General features: G+C 50.5%; 1 protein-coding gene across 4 annotated transcripts in view; it reads right to left on the bottom strand.

Annotated features, from left to right (window-relative positions):
- Positions 1–2,429: 2,429 nt before the first annotated feature.
- The window catches only part of ZNF496 (zinc finger protein 496), a 31,507-nt gene continuing 15,277 nt past the window's right edge, over positions 2,430–18,659 (bottom strand). For 2 of the 4 annotated variants that reach the window (XM_015430080.3, XM_015430146.3), the window contains exons 7-10: positions 13,073–13,205; positions 12,452–12,559; positions 11,236–11,349; positions 2,430–5,629 (exon numbers count right to left, since the gene is read on the bottom strand). In XM_015430080.3, the coding sequence (XP_015285566.3) occupies positions 4,872–5,629; positions 11,236–11,349; positions 12,452–12,559; positions 13,073–13,205 (1,113 nt within the window). In that variant the 3' untranslated portion in view covers positions 2,430–4,871. Of the gene's footprint in view, positions 5,630–9,429; positions 9,608–11,235; positions 11,350–12,451; positions 12,560–13,072; positions 13,206–18,659 lie in introns of those variants that run through there. The other 2 variants (XR_006697510.2, XM_074022694.1) reach the window with 2 other exon arrangements.

The following is an 18,659-nucleotide window of genomic DNA, read 5'->3' as shown; positions in this document are numbered from 1 at the left end:
CTTCCGTGTATTCCTGAGGACTCTGCTTTCCCACACTTAGAGTTTTGCATCTTCTCACAGGGAATTTCTATGGCTTCTCTGTACTTTGGTGATTATATGCACATTAATCATGGTGACCTGGCTATAGGCTATGGTTTCAAGAGAAGATAAAGTTCCCAATTGGCCTCCGATGGGCAAAACAGGTACAGATGGACCCCCTGGGCTTTGCCCTTGATGAGCTCATGATTGCTAGAAACCATCCCCCAGATGCTGGACCACTGGCACTCTACCGGCTGCCCTATATATGGGTCTGGGCTGCTGGAGGTACCTGGTCTTTCAGTGGTCCCCTCAACACTCCCTTTCCTGTGGCCAGTCTGCCCTAAGCAAGTTTTCTAACCTCTAGCCTTGCTGCATGGACTAGTAGTGGGCACTGACCATCACTTTTAAGACCAAACAGTATCAGTGTTTGTTGCTAATATTAAGTGTGACTGGAGACTGGGTGTGCTGGCTCACACTTACAATCCCAGCACTTCGGGAGGCCATGGTGGGAGAAGCTCAGGAGTCTGAGACCAGCCTGGGCAAAATAGTGAGAGCCCGTCTTTAGGGGAAAAAATAAAACAAAATAAAAGTGGGCTTATTTGATGGAATTGCTGAAGTGCTATAATCATCGCTGAGTCGTCTACATAACTCTGCAAGCAGAAGTACTTGTGTCTGGTCCAACTGCTTTTGGCAGAGGAAGGGAAACCATCTCACAGGAGAAAAGTGACTTGGACAAGATCTCCACAGCTTCAACGCTGGCCTTCTCTTTCCTTTGTACCACAGTATGATTTAGGACTGATAGGGACCCTCCCACCAGTGGCCTCATCTTTTTAATTTGTTTCTTCTTCTAGCTGAGGCAAGAGTTGGGGAGATAAAGAAAACAGAAAAAAGACTAAGGTTGGCTTAAATCTGTGGTGTGACCAGGAGTACAATCTATCCCCAGTGTATGAAACAGTTATTTCTTCTTCTTTCTTTTGGGGAGGGGCCAGATCAGGTGACCAGAACTATCTAAAGCCTACAGGTCTTAGAAAACATCTTTTGGTTGTGCTTCACATTTTATGTTATTTTTTTTTGAGATGAAGTCTTGCTCTGTTGCCCAGGCTGGAATGCAGTGGCGCTCCACCATTCACAGCAACCTCTGCCTCCTGGGTTCAAGGGATCTTCCCCCACCTCAGCCCCCCAAATAGCTACAGGCATGTGCCACCACAGCAGGCTACTATTTCTACTTTTTTTCGTAGAGATGGGGTCTCACTAGTTGCTCAGGCTGGTCTCAAACTCCTGACCTCAAGCAATCCTTCTGCCTTGGCCTCCCAAAGTGTTGGGATGATAGGAATGAGCCGCCACGCCCGGCCACATTTTACTTTTCAAATGAAAATGAAAAGCCTAACAGGAATGTTGACTCAGTGAGTAATTATGCACCTGTGGTTTTGTGGCGATGCCAAGGGATCAGAGGAACGAAGAGGGAGGATGTTGCTCAGATGGGGTCTCAACCTCCAGAGCAAGGTGGAGACATAGCTCCAGCCAGCTACCCAGCCCCTGGAGTGGGGGGGAAGGACCGAGGGGTAGGTGTTCTCAGCTAAGGCCAAAGGTATCAGTGGTCAAAAGGGAGACAAAGATCACTGGGGTGCAGCCCCCTCCACCACCGTGGTGAAGGGTGTTGGGCTGGAGGGTTGGCAGACCTCTCCTGAGAGCCGGTTCCCCCAGCTGCTCCTGCTGCAGGCCTCTCCTGAGAGCCGGTTCCCCCAGCTGCTCCTGCTGCAGGCCTCTCCTGAGAGCCGGTTCCCCCAGCTGCTCCTGCTGCAGGCCTCTCCTGAGAGCCGGTTCCCCCAGCTGCTCCTGCTGCAGGCCTCTCCTGAGAGCCGGTTCCCCCAGCTGCTCCTGCTACAGGCCTCTCCTGAGAGCCGGTTCCCCCAGCTGCTCCAGCTGCAGACCTCTCCTGAGAGCCGGTTCCCCCAGCTGCTCATGGCATCAACCTGGGTTTCAGCTACATCACCCAGGAGGATTTCCAAATCCAGAGGCAATTCCATTTCCTGAGGTGCCTTGGTTGGCTCTGCATCGGTGGTGGGGACTCAAGAGACAGCCTCCCTGTGGTTTCCAGTCCCCTCACATTCCCTTTGTCGCTTTCTCCTTCATGATGTGGTTTTACACAGAAAACACTCTGGTAAGTAGAACAATGTTCTTCTCTGAGTCAGACGTCTGAAGCAGGAAGGTGAACAACCTTCTCAAGACCTCAGAGGTACTGAGAGAATCCTCAGGACAGGTAGGAGCACACAGGTAGGTGGGGTAAACGTGCACAGACAGCCTGGCTTCTACTTGGAATTTTCCCCTCCCTTGGCCTTAAAAATCGGATTTCTCCCTTTTCCAGATATGATACAAGAGACAAACTATTTAGAAAGCAAAAGCCTCAACCGTTTGTGTTCAAAGTATAACCAAATGATTTTATTGCATTTACTGCTCCTGGGCACGCAGAGGCATCTACACAGAAACAGTAGTTGTGGTTATAAAATCTTTTAACGAGTTTGGGGCAGAGGCTTTTAAATTATTTTTGAGACAGGGTCTCATTCTGTCATCCAGCTTGTGCAGTGGCGCAATCTTGGCTTACTGCAACCTCTGCCTCCCAGACTCAAGCAATCCTCCCACCTCAGCCTCCAGAGTAGCTGGGGCTGCAAACATGCACCATCACACCCAGCTAATTTTTTGTATTTTTGGTAGAGATGGGGTTTTGCCATGTGGCCCAGGCTGCTGTCACTGAGCTAGGCGATCCACCCACCTTGGCTTCCCAAAGTGTTGGGATTACAGGTGTGAGCCACTGCGCCCGGCCCAGAGTTTTCTTGATGTGAAAATTATGTGAGTGACAAGGAGCACCAGGAGCTCTGCCTGGCTCACTGCCTGTTGGTAGGATCTGACATATGAATAATACAAAATACCCGTCTGGTGTGACTTGCAGATTAAGTCACTGCTAGACTACAGCCTTGATGCCCTCTCTTGCTGACCCTAGCCAACATAACCAGTCTTCCAGGAACAATACCACGTTTTAAATTGCTTGAGGTTTCACTACCCACTGTCACTCAGTCCAGAATCCCAGCAGGAGACACAGCTCCAGCTGGCCTGCCCAGCCCCCATCAGAAGGCAGGGAGGAGGGGAATTTGTCAGCCTTAAGGCTACTGAGTAAGATTCTTCCATGCAGAGGACACCTGCCCTGAATGCCAAACTTGGGTCTGAACACTGCCTTTGAACAGTGAGCAAGCTCACTCAAGTTTGTATTGACTCATCTGTGAATCAGGAATGATAGCATACCTCACGTTTATCCGGAGTCACGGGCTGAATGCTGTCCCTTTCAAATTCCAATGTTGAAGTCCCAACCTCTAGTACCTCAGAATGTGACCTTATTGGTAAACAGCTGCTGCGGACACAGAAGACATTATAATGGAGTTGGTGGGATGGGCTCTATTCAGATATGACTGGTGTCCCTAAACAAAGGGAGGCTTGGGGACAGACACGCCACAGCAAGACTGCCACGTGGGGATGAAGGCAGAGAGTGCGTGACGCTTCCACACACCAAGGAACGGCAACTGCCAGCAAAGGCACGAAGCCACTTCTCCCTCACAGCCCTCGGAAGGCACCAACACTGAGGACATCCTGATCTCGAATGTGCAGCTCCCACAACTGTCAGGGAATACACTCCTGTTGTTCTAAGCCAGCCAGTGTGCGGCACTTCGTTACAACAGCCCTAGCAGGGAACACACTCCTGTTGTTCTAGGCCAGCCAGTGTGCGGCACTTCGTTACAACAGCCCTAGCAGGGAACACACTCCTGTTGTTCTAGGCCGGCCAGTGTGCGGCACTTCGTTACAACAGACCTAGAAAATGGACACACCAGCACTCCAAGCTAATGTATATGTAAAGTGTGATGTCAGGGAAGGTTCTGTTCTGGAGCTTGGCTCACGGGACAGGAGAACCCCTCACTGGGGGCTGAGCTCCACATTCCCAGACAGGACAGATTGGAAGAAGGGACTTAAGTGCCTTTTAAACGATGACCACGCAGCTTCCAGCACGCAAGCATTTACCAAGGATCTCTGGGGTATAAAGACACTATGGGGTGGGTGTGCAACACAAATTAAAATGTAAGCTTTGTTTTCGGTGAGCTCCAGATGCTTAGTAACTGGCCCTCAGGAAAATCAAAAGGTATGATGACTGTTACCAAACCTGAAGAAGGAGCTCTGCAGACCCCTGCCACAGACTCCAAGCCCAAAAGGGCTGCCTGATCATCTTGGATCTGCGGGGTGCTCCTGCCTACCTGATGGCCACCAATCTTGGGCTCAGACTTGACATGTCTGGCTCAGTGTGCCTGACCCTGCTCCCCACTGAACCCGTCAGTCCCACCCTGCCTTCTTCCCTCCTCCAATCCAACACCCTCCAGCAGCTTCTCAGTGGAAGTGCAGGCACCCTGAAGCTTCAGGTTCAGACAGGGAAGGGAGGGAGGGAGTATACTGAGGTTTGGCTGGTGACCAGGGTGCCGCCCCGACGGGGGATAACCGTTTTACTCCCCGAGCTTGGGGAGCACGGGGCAGGGGTCTCTAAGACGCAGAACACCTGGCATGTCCAACCTGGTGGTGGCACATCCCCCCGTTTTTTGGCACAGCAGAAACAGAACACTCACTTGGCCACTCTTTCAATGCCCGGGGGAGGGAGAGTGCTCCCACGGCACCACCCGAAGGCTCACTACCTGAGAGCAAGGACAGGAGGGAGGTGTGCTCTCTATCCTGGGGAAGGGGCGTCCTGGGTGGGGGCGCTGATCAGTACCAATGTGAGGGGGCAGCACCGGCCAGGGTGAGGCCGCCCCAGGTGGGCAGGCTCAGTAGGAGTTCAGAGCCTGCTTGGAACGGCGCTTCATGTGTAGGCGCTCGTGGCGGAGGAGGTCATAGTTCTGCGAGAAGCTCTTGACGCAATACCGGCACTGGAAGGGCCGGGCTTTGTCCTTCAGGTGAAAGTGGCTGCGGTGCCGAGCCAGGTGGTCGTGCCGCTGGAAGGCCTTCCCACAGTCACAGCACTGGAAGCTCAGCTTGGCCTTGCCATTTTCCAGCGGCTCTTTGGGACCCTCGTCCGCGTCCTCGGACGCCTCCTGCTCTCTCTTCTCCACCGGCTGGAGTCTGTCCGGCTGCAGGTGTATCCGCCGGTGGGAGAGCAGGTGGGAGTTGAGTCGGAAGCTCTTCCCGCAGGCACCACACCGGTAAGGCTTCTGGGCCTCGTGGCTCTCCAGGTGCCCATCCAGGTCCTCGCTGTCACTGAATAGCTCCCCGCACACTGAGCACTCGTGCGGCTTCTCCTGCTCCCTGCGGCTTCGCAGGTGTCGGATGAAGTTGACCCTCCAGCGGAAGATTTTCCCACAGTTCGGACACACGTAGGACTTCTTGGAGGTCTGCACCTCGCCCCCAGCCTCGGCGCTGCCCCGGTGGGAGGCGGGGAGGCTGCGCTGCTTCTCTTTGGGGCTCTCCGGCTCTTCCGTGCAGTACGGGCCGTGCTGGGAGTCTTCGTCCCCAGAGCTGGACAGAACGATCTCGATGGTCACTTCTTCGTCCAGGCTGTTCTCTAGAGATCGCGGGTTGCCGCCAGCTACAGGAAGGCAACATGCAGGTCAGCGGTGCTGCACAGGCCACATCCCAGCCCCTAGGACCCCGGCGCAGGAAGACTCAGCTTGGAGTTTACAAACCCTTATTTTTACAATGTTCCTCGATGACCAGGGCGGCCTGGCCAGCCCTGCAGGGGCCACTGGTGTAGCCTGTGAGGAAGAAATCTTCAGCATAGGCCACGCTGTGTCCAGGGCATGCTGGACACTTTGCTCTCCCTCTTCCCAGCCATTTTCCCTTATCTTCACCCCCAACCCTTTTGATCTCTACCACCCCATCCCCCCAAGCTCTAGGAGTCTGTATTTATCCGTGCAAAGCCTTGGCCATTTACAGATCACGTACTTAACAAGGCATGGGGGAAAGCTCTATCAGGAGAGTGAAAGGCCTTGGGAGAGGAAGACTCTACACCCTACACATATCATGTGCTGGGCACCTGCATGCTCCAGCGACTGTGCTAGACTTCTGACAGGCACATTCCTATCTGCTCCTGGATGCAACCCGATGACCTATTGGTTGCCATGTTTACACATAAACTAAGGTGATCTGTCCCAGAAAGGAGGGCTGAAATGCTACTCAGCCTTGCTGGGCTGCTCAACAGTCCCAGACTGCGGGTGCCCCACGGCTCCCCGGCTCCCAGTAGCACCGCATTTCTGAGGCTACAGGTGGTGATGGGTAAAGCTGCTCTGGACTTCCTGCATCCTGAGTCTGTGATGCTGGGAAGGTGGAACCACGGGGAGGGGCTGGGTGGGCAGTGCAGAGCCCGGCCTGAGTTCTTGGCTTATGGAGCAGAGCCCATCATACAGGTGGCCTGTTTCCTCACTGCTGTGAAATGCAGAAGTCAAATCTAGAACTTGGGGGAGTGAATCAGGCCCTCCTAGATATGAGTAGGAACATGGTTGGTCTGGGCTTCATGGCTGTGGGGAGGAGAGCCCTGACGGGTCAGAGCAGCTCAGGACAGGATAAGCTAGACAAACGGAAGCAGCGCGAGGAGACACAGAGGCTATGGAGAGCAGAGAGATGAAGGGCAGTGGTGGAAGCGGTGGGGGCATTTGTCCATCAGTCACAAGGGGGTCGGGGGAACATGAGTCTGCAAGTGGGTACTGAGTCTGCCAAGAACCCATGTAGTGTAGGAGGGAAATCACCAGATGAAGACATAGATTGTGTGTGTGTGTGTGTTTTAAATTTTTTGTAGTGATGGGGTCGCACTATGTTGCCCAGGCTGGTCTCAAAACTCCAGGGCTCAAGCGATCCACCCATCTCAACCAATCCACCTGCCTCAGCCTCCCAAAGTGCTGGGATTACAGGTGTGAGCCACTGTGCCCCGCCGAGAGGCTATGTTTGACGCTCATCTCGACTCTTGGTTTTCTAGCTACAGGTACCTCGTTCCAGCCAGACAGCTTCTCAGAGCTTGGGTAACCTCGTCTATAAGGTGAGCATGACAGTGGCAGCCAGTCGATCTAAGGTGCTGGTGGGGCAGGTGAGGTCATGTGTGTGATGTACTCTGTGGACCTCATTGGGTGGAGACAAGAGCAAGGTGTAACTTTTACCAGGCTGCCGACAACACGGTACTTGATCGGCAGTTGGCTTCTGTTAATGGATCTGGGTGGAAGAAGAAAACAAAGTGACCAGGTGGGCCGCTAAGATCTCTTACTTGTTAACAGGGTGAGGAGACGGAATTGTGAGAGCAGACAGTGCGTGTTATTGTGTCCCCCTGAAAATTCACATGATGAAGCCCTAACCCATAGGGCCTCAGAACATGACTACTTGGAGACAGGGTCTTTCAAGAAGTAATTAAATCAAAATGAAGTCACATGGTGGGGCCAATCCAAAATCACTGGTGTCCTTCTAAGAGGAGGAGATTGGAGGCAGACTTCAACAAAGGGAAGGACCCTGTGAGGACACAGCAAGATGGGAGCCGTCTCCAAGTCAAGGAAAAGGCCTCGGAAGACACCAGCTCTGCTGATGCTTTGATTCTAGACTTGTTGCTTCTGGAATTGTGAGAAAATAAGTGTCTGTTGTTTAAGTCACCCAGCCTGTGGTACTTCGTTATGGCAGCCACAGTAGACTAACATAGACTTTGGCCCAGGAAGTAGGGTGCAGCTAAAACAAAGACCAAAAACTGTCGAAGTCATTTTAGAACTAGGTAATGGGTAGAGGCTAGGAGAGTTTTGAAGTGCATGTTTAAAAAGCCTTGAGGAGGTGGCTGGTAGAAATACAGACATTATAGGAAACTGGAGAAAAGGAGATCCTCCAATTATAAAGTGGCAAAGAATTTGGCCAAAACTCTGTGGAAACAGAAATTGTAAGTGACGAACTTGGATACTGAGCTGAGGAGATATCTAAGCAAAGTGTCAAAGGCAAAGACTAGTTTTTTGCTGCTTACAGTGAAACGTGAGATGGGAGAGAAACTCAGGAAGGAACTGTTATAGCAAAAAGGAACCATGACCTCAAGATTTGGAAAATTCTGTCTGTCCATTCTGCAAAAAATAAGAAATGTGCGCACTGGGGAGACATCAAGAGTGAGGCTGGCTCATCATCTGTTGAAGAGATTCTGAGTGTGATTCATGGATCCAATCTACCATCTCAAGAGAAGCCAGGAACACAGATGAGGTTATCCAGGAAGGTCTATGGAGGACACCCTCGTCCGACGGCCTGCAACCCTGTGAACTACATGGAGGGCAGGGTTTCTGAGTGTTATACACCAGCAGAAACACTGCCAGTTGGGACTGAAACAAAAGAAGGCTATTGGACTTCTGGGATTCTACAAACTGGCCAACAGAGCTATCTGGCTATGAATATGGACTATCCTTCAGGAAAAGGGAAGAATGATTCCAAAGGTGGCTCAGAGGGTACAGGGCTGCCGCTGTCATCACGGGACCAGAGGGTACAGGCTCAGGAGGTGAAGTCGTTTCCTTCTGAGTTCCAAAGAGCAGGGCCAGTAGCCTGCTGGGCCTGGAGAACAGAGAACTGAGCCAAAGGTTATTCCTGAGCCTTAAAATCCCATGGAAATGACCTGCTAGATTTTTTTTTTTTTGAGATGGAGTCTCGCTCTTGTTGCCGAGGCTGGAGTGCAATGGCACAGTCTTGGCTCACTGCAACCTTTGCCTCCTGGGTTCAAGCAATTCTCCTGCCTCAGCCTCCTGAGTAGCTGGGATTACAGGTTTGTGCTACCACGTCTGGCTACTTTTTGTATTTTTAGTAGAGAAAGGGTTTCCCCGTGTTGGCCAGGGTGGTCTCGAACTCCTGACCTCAGGTGATCCGCCCGCCTCAGCCTCCCAAAGTGCTGGGATTACAGGCACGTAATACACACCTAGCCCTGACCTGCTAGATTTAAGACTTGCTTGGGACCCATTACCCTTTCTTCTCTTGGATTTTTCTTTTGGAACGGGAATGGTCTATGCTATGCTGTTCTCACAGTTGTACTTTGGAAGCAGAAAACATCTGGCTTCACAGTTCATAGCTGGAGAGGACTTTGCCTCAGGATGAATCATACTTCAAGTCTAACCCATACCCAATTGAGACGTTGATATTTAGAGGAGATTTTGGACTTACAGTTGATGCTGAAATAGGCTGAGAATTTGGGGGCTGTTGGGATGAGGTGAATGGATTTTGCATGTGGGAGAGACATGGATTTTGAAGGTCCTGAGGGTGAGGTCTTACAGGGGATGAATTGTGTTCTCCCAAAATTTCATGTTGAAGTCCTAACCCCAAAGGACCTCAGAATGTGACTGTATTTGAAGATAGGCTCTTTCAAGATGTAATTAAGTTAACATGAGGACATATGGGTGGGTGGGCTCCACAGTCCAATATGACTGGTGTCTTTATGAGAGAAGATCAGGACACTGACAAACACAGAGGTAAGACCACGTGAGTACACAGCAAGGCAGTGGCCATCTCCAAGCCAAGGAGAGAGGCCTCAGAAGAAACCAGCTCTGCTGACACCTTGATCTTCTATTAGTTGCCTCTGCAATAGTGAGAAAATAAAATTCTGTTGTTTAGGCCACCTAGTCTGTGGTACTTGTTATGAAAGCCCTAACAGAGTAATATAGCTCACAGTGGACAACATCACCTCAAATCAGCTAAAATGACCAAAATTCGATGCATAATTTCTACAAAAGGGGAAATAAATCAAGGATAGTCCTATTATGTGCTATCAACACAACAATATGAAGAAAATTCCTTGGAGAAAGCAGATGAGACTGCTAGAAGTCTGCCCAAAACACCAGAGGGTAAGCAACATCTGGGAGTGTCCTGTGTGGGTGTGGATATAGAGAAGCAGACCTGTCACCAGCTATCCGGCATCAGCTGGCGGGAAAAGCCTTTTAGGAAGGCAAGCTGGCAGGAGCTACCAAAATAAAAACAGTGCCCACTCTTTGAAATCTATCATCTCTCCCTTCTCAGTAGCAACCCTTGGCTTCTGACTGTTTCAGAGCAGTCTGTGTCAGAGTCCAACAAGGGAAGAACGGAGTTGAAAACTCCTGTGTACAAATGAACATGCATCCATCTTCTAAAAGTATATTAATGGGGCTGAGAGACATGCTATGGGCAGAAAGAAGCTGGAGAAGATTCAAAGTGCATCACAAACATCAAGCCTGCGCTTGAACTCCACGTGGACCCCAAATGAATGCATCACCCTTGGCATGCAGAGGTGGGCTTCTCAGAAAACCAGGGGTGGGCATCCATGCTTGTGGAGCAGGATCTCATCCTTTCAGATCTCCCACACTAGAAAAGCCCCTTTGTCCATGCATGAAAGGGGGCCAAGTACCAGATGCATGGAGCTGGGTCAAAATGGCACAAATCTTGCCTTCAAAAGCATCACAGGTAGAACACATAATGCGTGTGAGTCGGTCTCCATAGCTGCAGAAAACTACAGTGACACGTGGGTTCCGGTAAGAATCAGAGGCTTGGGTTTGATATTTAGAACTTATGAAAGACGGCAGCATTGCAGCCTCTGCTTCTGGAGGTGGTGACTTTTACCAAGACGACTCAGAGTCTACACTGTGGCTATTTCTCTGAAAGCAGGAATGGAACATACACTTTCCAAGAGTCCTGTGCAGCTTCAGTACACTAGAAACCTGCTCTTTAATCCCAATTCCAAGACCCTGTGCCAGGATGTTGGTCATCCATGCTGAGAGAAGAAAAACATTCGCCACATCACCAACAGCACCACAGCAGCACCCTGCTTTGACACACCCTCCCTGGTCCCCAGAAAAGGCAAGGAGGGTGAGCCTGGGACTGGGAGTGAGCTGGAGAATGACCACAGCACAGAGGAATCTGGGCAAGCAGGTAAGAACACCACCGCAGCGGTCAGCGGAGATCCTGAGAAGTTCAATTCCTAACTGTCCCATGCCCTCACCACCACACATTTCCATCACACACCCACATGCCCCCAACACACAGGTGCACCTGGGAACGCACACACGCACACATGCAGCACACCACACACACCATGTGTATGCACGCACACATGCATTCCACACCACCATCCCCCATGCCACACGTGCACACATACATTCATGCGACACACCAGATACACACGTGAACACACAGACACACAGGCACACACCCCACACCTCCCTGGCCCTTCTTTACCTGGGTAGGTGTTTTGAGGCACCACCGTCTGTGGGCAGGCCTGGAACCCCGGCACCTGCAGCTCCTCACGTTTCCTCCTTTCTTCTACTTGGAATGGCTGGAGACTTGGAGAGTCTTTCCAGAGGAGGAAACGGAAAAATTGATTTGTCTTGCACCTACAGCACTACCTGGAAGGGTGCTATCTGAACAGATGCCAGGCTATGATCTGGGGGCGGCCCTGGGCTCCCTCCTGGGGACTGGCAGGGGGCGGCCACTCAGGAAGTGTCTGCTGAGCGAATGAACTTGAAGGCAGAATGGGCCAACTCCACAAACATGAGCTCTGAAGCTAGACAGAGTCTACGCAGATCCGGGTTCTACTCTACTTACTCTATGGCAGAGACAAGTACCTCCCCGAGCCCCGCATTTATTCCCACTTTCTGTGGTGGGTTTTCCGTAGTCATCACCACAGGCTTCTGCACACTCTGCACACATCCTGCACAAACAGCTTGTGCAGAGCCTACGGGGTAGAGATGGGACAGGGGCTACTGTGCTACGCCGTCTCTGAACGCTTGTTCCAGGTGGGGATGGTGTGTCAAAACCTTGTCTGCTTCACGCTCTAGGTCCCAAAGGGGAAGGAGGTGTGGAGCTGCTGCTGATTCTGTCAAATTTCCTCCTGAAGGAGCAGGTGCCTCGAAGCACCATGGCATGGAGATCATGGGTGCAAGCGCTGGTGACACAGCCTGAAGGAGGGCTGGAAACTGCTGCTGCTGAGCCCCAGCACCTCCCCACACCCCAGTGTCCTCACAGCACCCCTGCACCAGGCAGATGGAAGACTAGACAGGTGAGGCACCTCAAAGGGCTGTGCTCGGTGCCCAGTTAGGAGGAGACACTCCCTCTGCAACCAGGCTTGTCGTGAGTATCTGACCTCACTCCTGGAGGGGCCGCTGTATGGTCAGCACAAACCAGATGTTACTTACAGGCAGAGGAGACAGACATTCCTATTATTTCCCAGTCCTTGGCTGAGGGAGTACAATCCCAATGCCTGGCAAAATTAAGATCCCCCATTCTTTCTATGAAAAGTCAGGGACAAGGCAAGACATGCAAGACCCACATAGAGTCTGGGGAAATGAAGAAGGCAAGTAGGGGCTGCAGAGAGAAGCCAGCAAATGGGTTCATCTCTGGCTGCCAGCAACCCTTCACCCTACTCTGTCCACTCAGTTCCGGAATCACTACTCACCCAAGTAGGAGACCTGGGGCACTTCTTTCCCCTGCAGATCCTGCGGCTCTGGAACGCGAGGCTCATTCTCCTCTCTCTGGGAGAGATCCGGCTGGGCCGCTAGCTCATCTGTTCAAAGAAAAAGGCAGGATACATGTTTATTAGTAATCTGATCCTGCAGCAACCAGGGCTGGTCCAGAAGAGAAAAGGTGGAGGGATGCCCAGCGGGCGTGGCACCATCAGGGGCGAGAAGTGAAAACGCCAGAGCCGGCAGCGCAGGGGCAGTGGGGGCAGCACACGCAGGGAGAGCTATGGGCTTGGGGGTCTCTCTGAGGCTTTTGGGTGTAAAGCAGAAGTAAAGGGACGAAAGGGTAAGAGCGATGGAAGAGAAATGGACATACAGCACATGTTCTATTTGGTTCTGATAAGCCTGATGAGGTGAGATGGCAGGTGATCAGTCGGACACACTGCCTATAGGGCCGCTGTGTGCAAATGACTTCCCATCCAGGTTGGGGGTGAACAGAGAAATATGATGCAGGCCCCGCTTCCCTGATCTTATGGGACGAAGTTGACTCTTACTCCAAGTGAGAACCCCCTGCCCAGTTCCCTGGTCTTGAGGTACGGGGGAAAGTTAAGTCTTACTTGGAGGAATTGAGACCCCGCAATCCTCCCCAATGATGAACTCTCCATAGAAGCCAGTCTGGGCAGGATCTAGAAGGGACCAATCCTCTTCAGAGAAGCATAAAATCATGTCCTTGAACGGAGAAACCCGATTCTGAAAGCACAGTAGAACAGGGATGCCTCAGTCCGGGACGAGCTAGGTGTCTCAGTCTTAGTCCATTGAGGCTGTGATAACTCAATGCTGTAGGACAGGCAGCTTCTACACAACAGAAATCTGTTCCTCACAGTTCTGGAGGCTGGACATCCAAGATCAAGGCACTAGCAGGCTGGGTGCCTGGTGAGGGCCCACTTCTTGGTTCAAACACAGGCATCCTCTGTGTCCTCACAAGATGGAGAGGGCAAGGGAGTTCTCCGGGGCCTCTTTTAGGAGGGACTAATCCCACTCATGAGGACTGTGCCCTTGTTACCAGATCATCTCCCCAAAAGGCACCACTTCCTAATACCATCATCTTGGGGATTACAATTTCAACACAAATTTTGGGGAGATACAAACACTGAAACCATTGCATTCTGCCCCGGTTCCCCCCAAATTCATATCCTTTTCACATGCCAAACAAATTCATTCCATCCCAATAACCCCCAAAGTCTTAATTCATTCCAGCATCAATTCAAAAGTCCAAAGTCCAACATCTCATTTAAATATTATCTAAATCAGTTACGGTTCAGACTCAAGGCACAATTCTACCTGAGACAAAATTTTCTCCAGCTGTGAACCTGTGAAATGAAACAAGTTATGTGCCTTCAAAATATAGTGGTGAGGCCAGCGTGGTGGCTCACACCTGTCATCTCAGCACCTTGGGAGGCCAAGGCGGGCAGATCACCTGAGGTCAGGAGTTTGAGACCAGCCTGGCCAACATGGTGAAACCTCATCCCTACCAAAAATACAAAAAGTAGCCCGGCGTGGTGGTGGGTGCCTGTAATCCCAGCTACTTGGGAGGCTGAGGCAGGAGAATCATTTGAACCTGGCAGGTGGAGTGCAGTGAGCTGAGATCGTGCCACTGCACTCCACCCTGGGCAATAGGGTGAGACTCCGTCTCAAAAAAAAAAAGAACCCCCCCCCCACACACACAGAGGTGGAATGGCACAGGATAAACATTCCAATTCCAAAAAAGGGAAATAGAAAAAAAGAAAAGGAGTAACAGGTCCCAAGCAAGTCCTAAACCTACAGGTCACAGCACATTATGGTTTACGGCCTGAGATTAATCTCGAGAATAATCCTTTTTGTCTTGATACCGTGCTCCCTAGGCCCACTGTGTTGGGAGGTGACCCCACCTTCCAAACCCACAGGTGGCACCTTCACTGGGCAGGAGTTGAGCCCCCAAGGCCCTGGGTGGTCCTGCCCCATGGCAGCCCCTAGTGAGGGCCTGCCCTCAAGGGGGTTCTCTGTGGTGGCCCCACCTCTGTGGCAGCTCCACCTCTGTGGCAGCTCTGTGTCTCCTTCAGAGGTCCAAGGCTCTCTTGGGCTGGAACTTTGCTGATGGCCCTACCATCTAGGGCTTCAGGGGTGACTGAAGCGGGGCTCTCTGCTATGGTCCCCTGCTTGCTGCGGGTCTTGTGCTCTGGGCCTGTGATGGGCGGAACAGCTCTGATGATTTCTGAATTGCTTTTGGGGTCATTTTTCCATTTTCTTGGACTAGCTCCCAGCCTCAGTTTCAATGGCAAAACCTTTATCTTCTCTCCTAAACAGGCTGGCTCGCTCTTATCAACATAGGCTGACAAATATTCCTGATCTTTAAGTTCTGCTTCCCTTTTAAGTAACAGTCCCATCTTTAAATCACTTCTCTCTTTTCACATTTCACAAGCTGCACCTTCAAAACTTTGCTTAGATATTTCTGTGGCCGCATATCCAATTGCAGTGGCCTGTAAGTTCTACCTTCCACAAAACACTAATACATAAGCACAGTTCAGCCAAGTGATTTGCCACTATAAGAAGGATAGCCTTTCCTCCATTGCCAACCACACATTTCTCATTTCCATCTGGGATCTCATCAGAATAGCTTTACTGTTCACATTTTCACCAACATTCTGGTTGAGAATATCAAATCTCCTCTTTTCTTTTGGAGCCTCACCAGAATCACCAGTAATAGTCTGTTCATGGGCTGGGCACGGTGACTCACACCTGTAATCCCAGCGCTCTGGGAGGCTGAGGCTGGCAGATCACCTGAGGTCAGGAATTCCAGACCAGCCTAGCTAGCCAAAATGGCAAAACCCTGTCTCTACTAAAAACACAAAAATTAGCCAGGTGTGGTGGTGCACGTCTGTGATCTCCACTACTCAGGAGGCTGAGGTTGCAGCAAGCAGATATCGCGTCACTACACTCCTGCCTGGTGACAGAGCAGGACTTCATCTCAAAAAAAAAAATTGCCTGCTCACGGCAACACAGGCTTTTTCCAGCCTGCACTTCAAACCCTTTCAGCCTCTACCCACTACCCAGTTCCCAAGCTTCTTCCATGCTGTATTTGTTAATAGTAGCACCCCAAATTTTTGGTGCTACTTTTCTGTCTTAATCCATTTGGGCTGCTCTAACAAAATACCGCAGATTGGGGACTCATAAACAACATAAATGTATGTCTTACAGTTCTGGAGGCTGGAAGTCTCCAGCTGATACCCGCATAGTTGGGTTCTGGTGAGGGCCCAGTTCCTTGCTCCATAGATGGCCATCATTTCATTGTGTTCTCACATGGTGGAAAGGGCAAGGCTGCTCTCTGAGGCCTCTTTTATAAGGGCACTAATCCATTTACGAGAGATTTGCCCTCATAACCCGATCATCTCTCCAGTGCCCCACCTCTTAATGCCAGCAGCTTGGGGGCTAGCATTTCAACATGTCAAAGTTGTGGGGAGGGGACACAAAAACATTCAGACCATAGCACTAGGGGAGCAGGGGGTGGAAGCTGGGGCTGAGGGAAGAGCCCAAAGCAACATGTGCAGATAGAAGGGAGAGAAAGGAGACTGACTACCCCAGGTCCAGGCTCCAGGGGACACACTGCTTTGTAATTTCTGCTCTTGGATCCACCTCATCCCTATCTTGTTTGGCAAAACCCAAATGGCAGCTACCTTGCTGGGTGGCCAAGGATGTGGAGAAACAGGTCTTCCTACTCTGCTGGGGAGGCTGCACATCCACCACTCCTATGGTGGGCTGCTGGACAATGTCCAGAAGTAACCAGCGTGCTCACCCCTCAATGCAGAGATTTCTTAAGTTTATGTCGCACATGTGCAATGTGAAGTCTATAAAAGCTGCTTCACTGCAGCATTGATCTAATAAATACTGGAAACCTTGACACACATCAACAAGACAGCGGATTAAGTAAGCTACAGAAACCTCCCAAGGGATGATCCTACACGCACAGAAAGAACGAAGGCCTCTCTGCACCGAGAAGGAATTCTCTTCAAAGTGTGTTGTTGCAGGAAAACACCTGTGCATGATGGAATCCAGATGGCCACCAAGTGCAGGGCGTAGGAGTTCCGAAGCTTAGCTGCCTCTGAAGAGGGACCTAGGACTCTGGGGTTAGGTGTAGCAGGGAGATTTTTTTCATAAACTTTGAATCATGGACCATGGGAATGTGTCAAAAACTGATTTTAATTTCTATTTTTATCTTTATATTGTTTTAGACCGTCTGTCACCCAGGCTGGGGTGCAGCTGCACAATCACAGCTCACTGCAGCCTCAACCTCTGGGGCTCAATCCTCCTGCTCAGCCTCCCAAGTAGCTGGGACTACAGGCGTGAGCCACCACGTCTGGCTAATTTTTTACTTTTGTAGACATGAGGTCTTGCTGTGTTACCCAAGCTGGTCTCAAACTCTTGGGCTCAAGCAGTTCTCCCACCTCAGCCTCCCACAGTGCTGGGATTACCAGTATGAGCCATGGTGCCTGGCCTAATTTTTGTTTTAAAAATGATGGTATATCCATACAATACTAGGAAACCAGGAAAATAAAGCAGTCCTTTATATAATTGGAAAGGACCACAAAATAAAATTTTTGTGGAAAAAATAAAATTAACTCATAGGACTTTTATATTACTAGTATCTATGTGACAAGCAAAAAAGGAACAGAATAATTTTTAAAACATGCCTTGTATCTGCCTACCTCTCTGGAAAACTATCAGTTACTGTCAGATGGTTTCCCCAGGTGTTGGGGCCAGGCATCCAGGACAAGGCTGGGAAGGAGTGATTTTCTTTCTCTATTTTTTGAGGAAAAATAGAATGAGAGGGTGGGGGTAGGTGAAGAAGAGAAAGAAATAATGGGGAAAGTGAAGGAAAGGGTATTTGGAAGTCTCTGTACTGTTCTTGCAATCTTCCCTAACTTTAAAATTAATTCCAAAGAAAAAATTTAAAATAAAGAGAATACCTCAAAAATTCTAAAACTGCATCAGGGTTTTGGAACAAGGACTCTTGCCTGTACATATGAAACACAGGCACAGGCATCTTGGTAAAAATTCTGACTCAGTAGGTCAGGGGTGGAGCCTCAGAGGCTGCATCTGAATGAGCCCTAAGTGGACCTGCTGCTAGGAATAGGTCAGTGCGGAAAAGCCTCTGTCTTCCCAGGCTGTGCCACAGAATCCAAAACAGGCCTCAGGAAGCCACTGGATTTCCTTACAAGGACTTGTGGGAGACAACCTGATGTTGGTTTCTTAAACCATGGTTGACAAAAAATACAAAAGAATCCAGCACTCTGACAAGACTTCCCAGAAGGGTGTGTGTGTGTGTGTGTGTGTGTGTGTGTGTGTGTGTGTGTGTGTGTGTGTGTGTGTGTGTGTACGCGGGCAGAGTATACATTAACAACAGACGGGCTGCTTTTTCCTTTCAGCCTTGGGGGGGGTGTGTGTGTTTGTGTGTGTGTGTGTGTGTGTGTGTGTACGCGGGCAGAGTATACATTAACAACAGATGGGCTGCTTTTTCCTTTCAGCCTTGGTTAGGTGTTTGAGAATCTACTTGCTATAGTGTGAATGTGTCCCTGAAATGTCTTGTGTTGGAAACTTGATCCCTCACGTGGCAGGATTGAAAGGTGTGGCTTTTAAGAGGTGATGAATGGGTTGTCATGGGAGTGGAACTGGTGGCTTTGTAAGCGGAGGAAGAGAGACTTGAGCAAGCGTGTCAGGACACTCAGCCCCTCGCCATGTGACGCCCTGCACCCACCTCGGAACACCACAGAGCCCCCACCAGCACGAAGGCTCTCACCAGATGGAGCCCCTCGACCTGAATCTTCTCAGCCTCCATAACTATGAGAAGTCAATCTATTTTCTTTATAAATTACAGTTTCAGGTATTCTGTTATAAGCGACAGAAAACTGACTAGTCAGTCATGGCATCGCAGGAGCAAACCCAGGTCCAAGGGCCAGGTGGGTGGACAGCCAGTACTCCAGTCACCTACAGAATCCGACACGGCCACTTGGCAGGATACCCAGGGAGCTTTTAGAACCATGAGGACCAATGCTTACCTGTTGGGGAGGAGGATAAAAACAGGACAGTGATCTACAGCAGGGTCCTTTTATTTGTGATAGATTTGTTTGTGAGGCACACAAATAAACTGGCAGAGAAAAGTCCAGAAGGGAG

The sequence above is a fragment of the Macaca fascicularis genome, chromosome 1, assembly GCF_037993035.2.
Source record: "Macaca fascicularis isolate 582-1 chromosome 1, T2T-MFA8v1.1".
Lineage (NCBI taxonomy): Eukaryota > Metazoa > Chordata > Mammalia > Primates > Cercopithecidae > Macaca > Macaca fascicularis.
The sequence above is the reverse complement of the archived record's forward strand: the minus strand, read 5'-3'. Positions and strand labels throughout refer to the sequence as shown.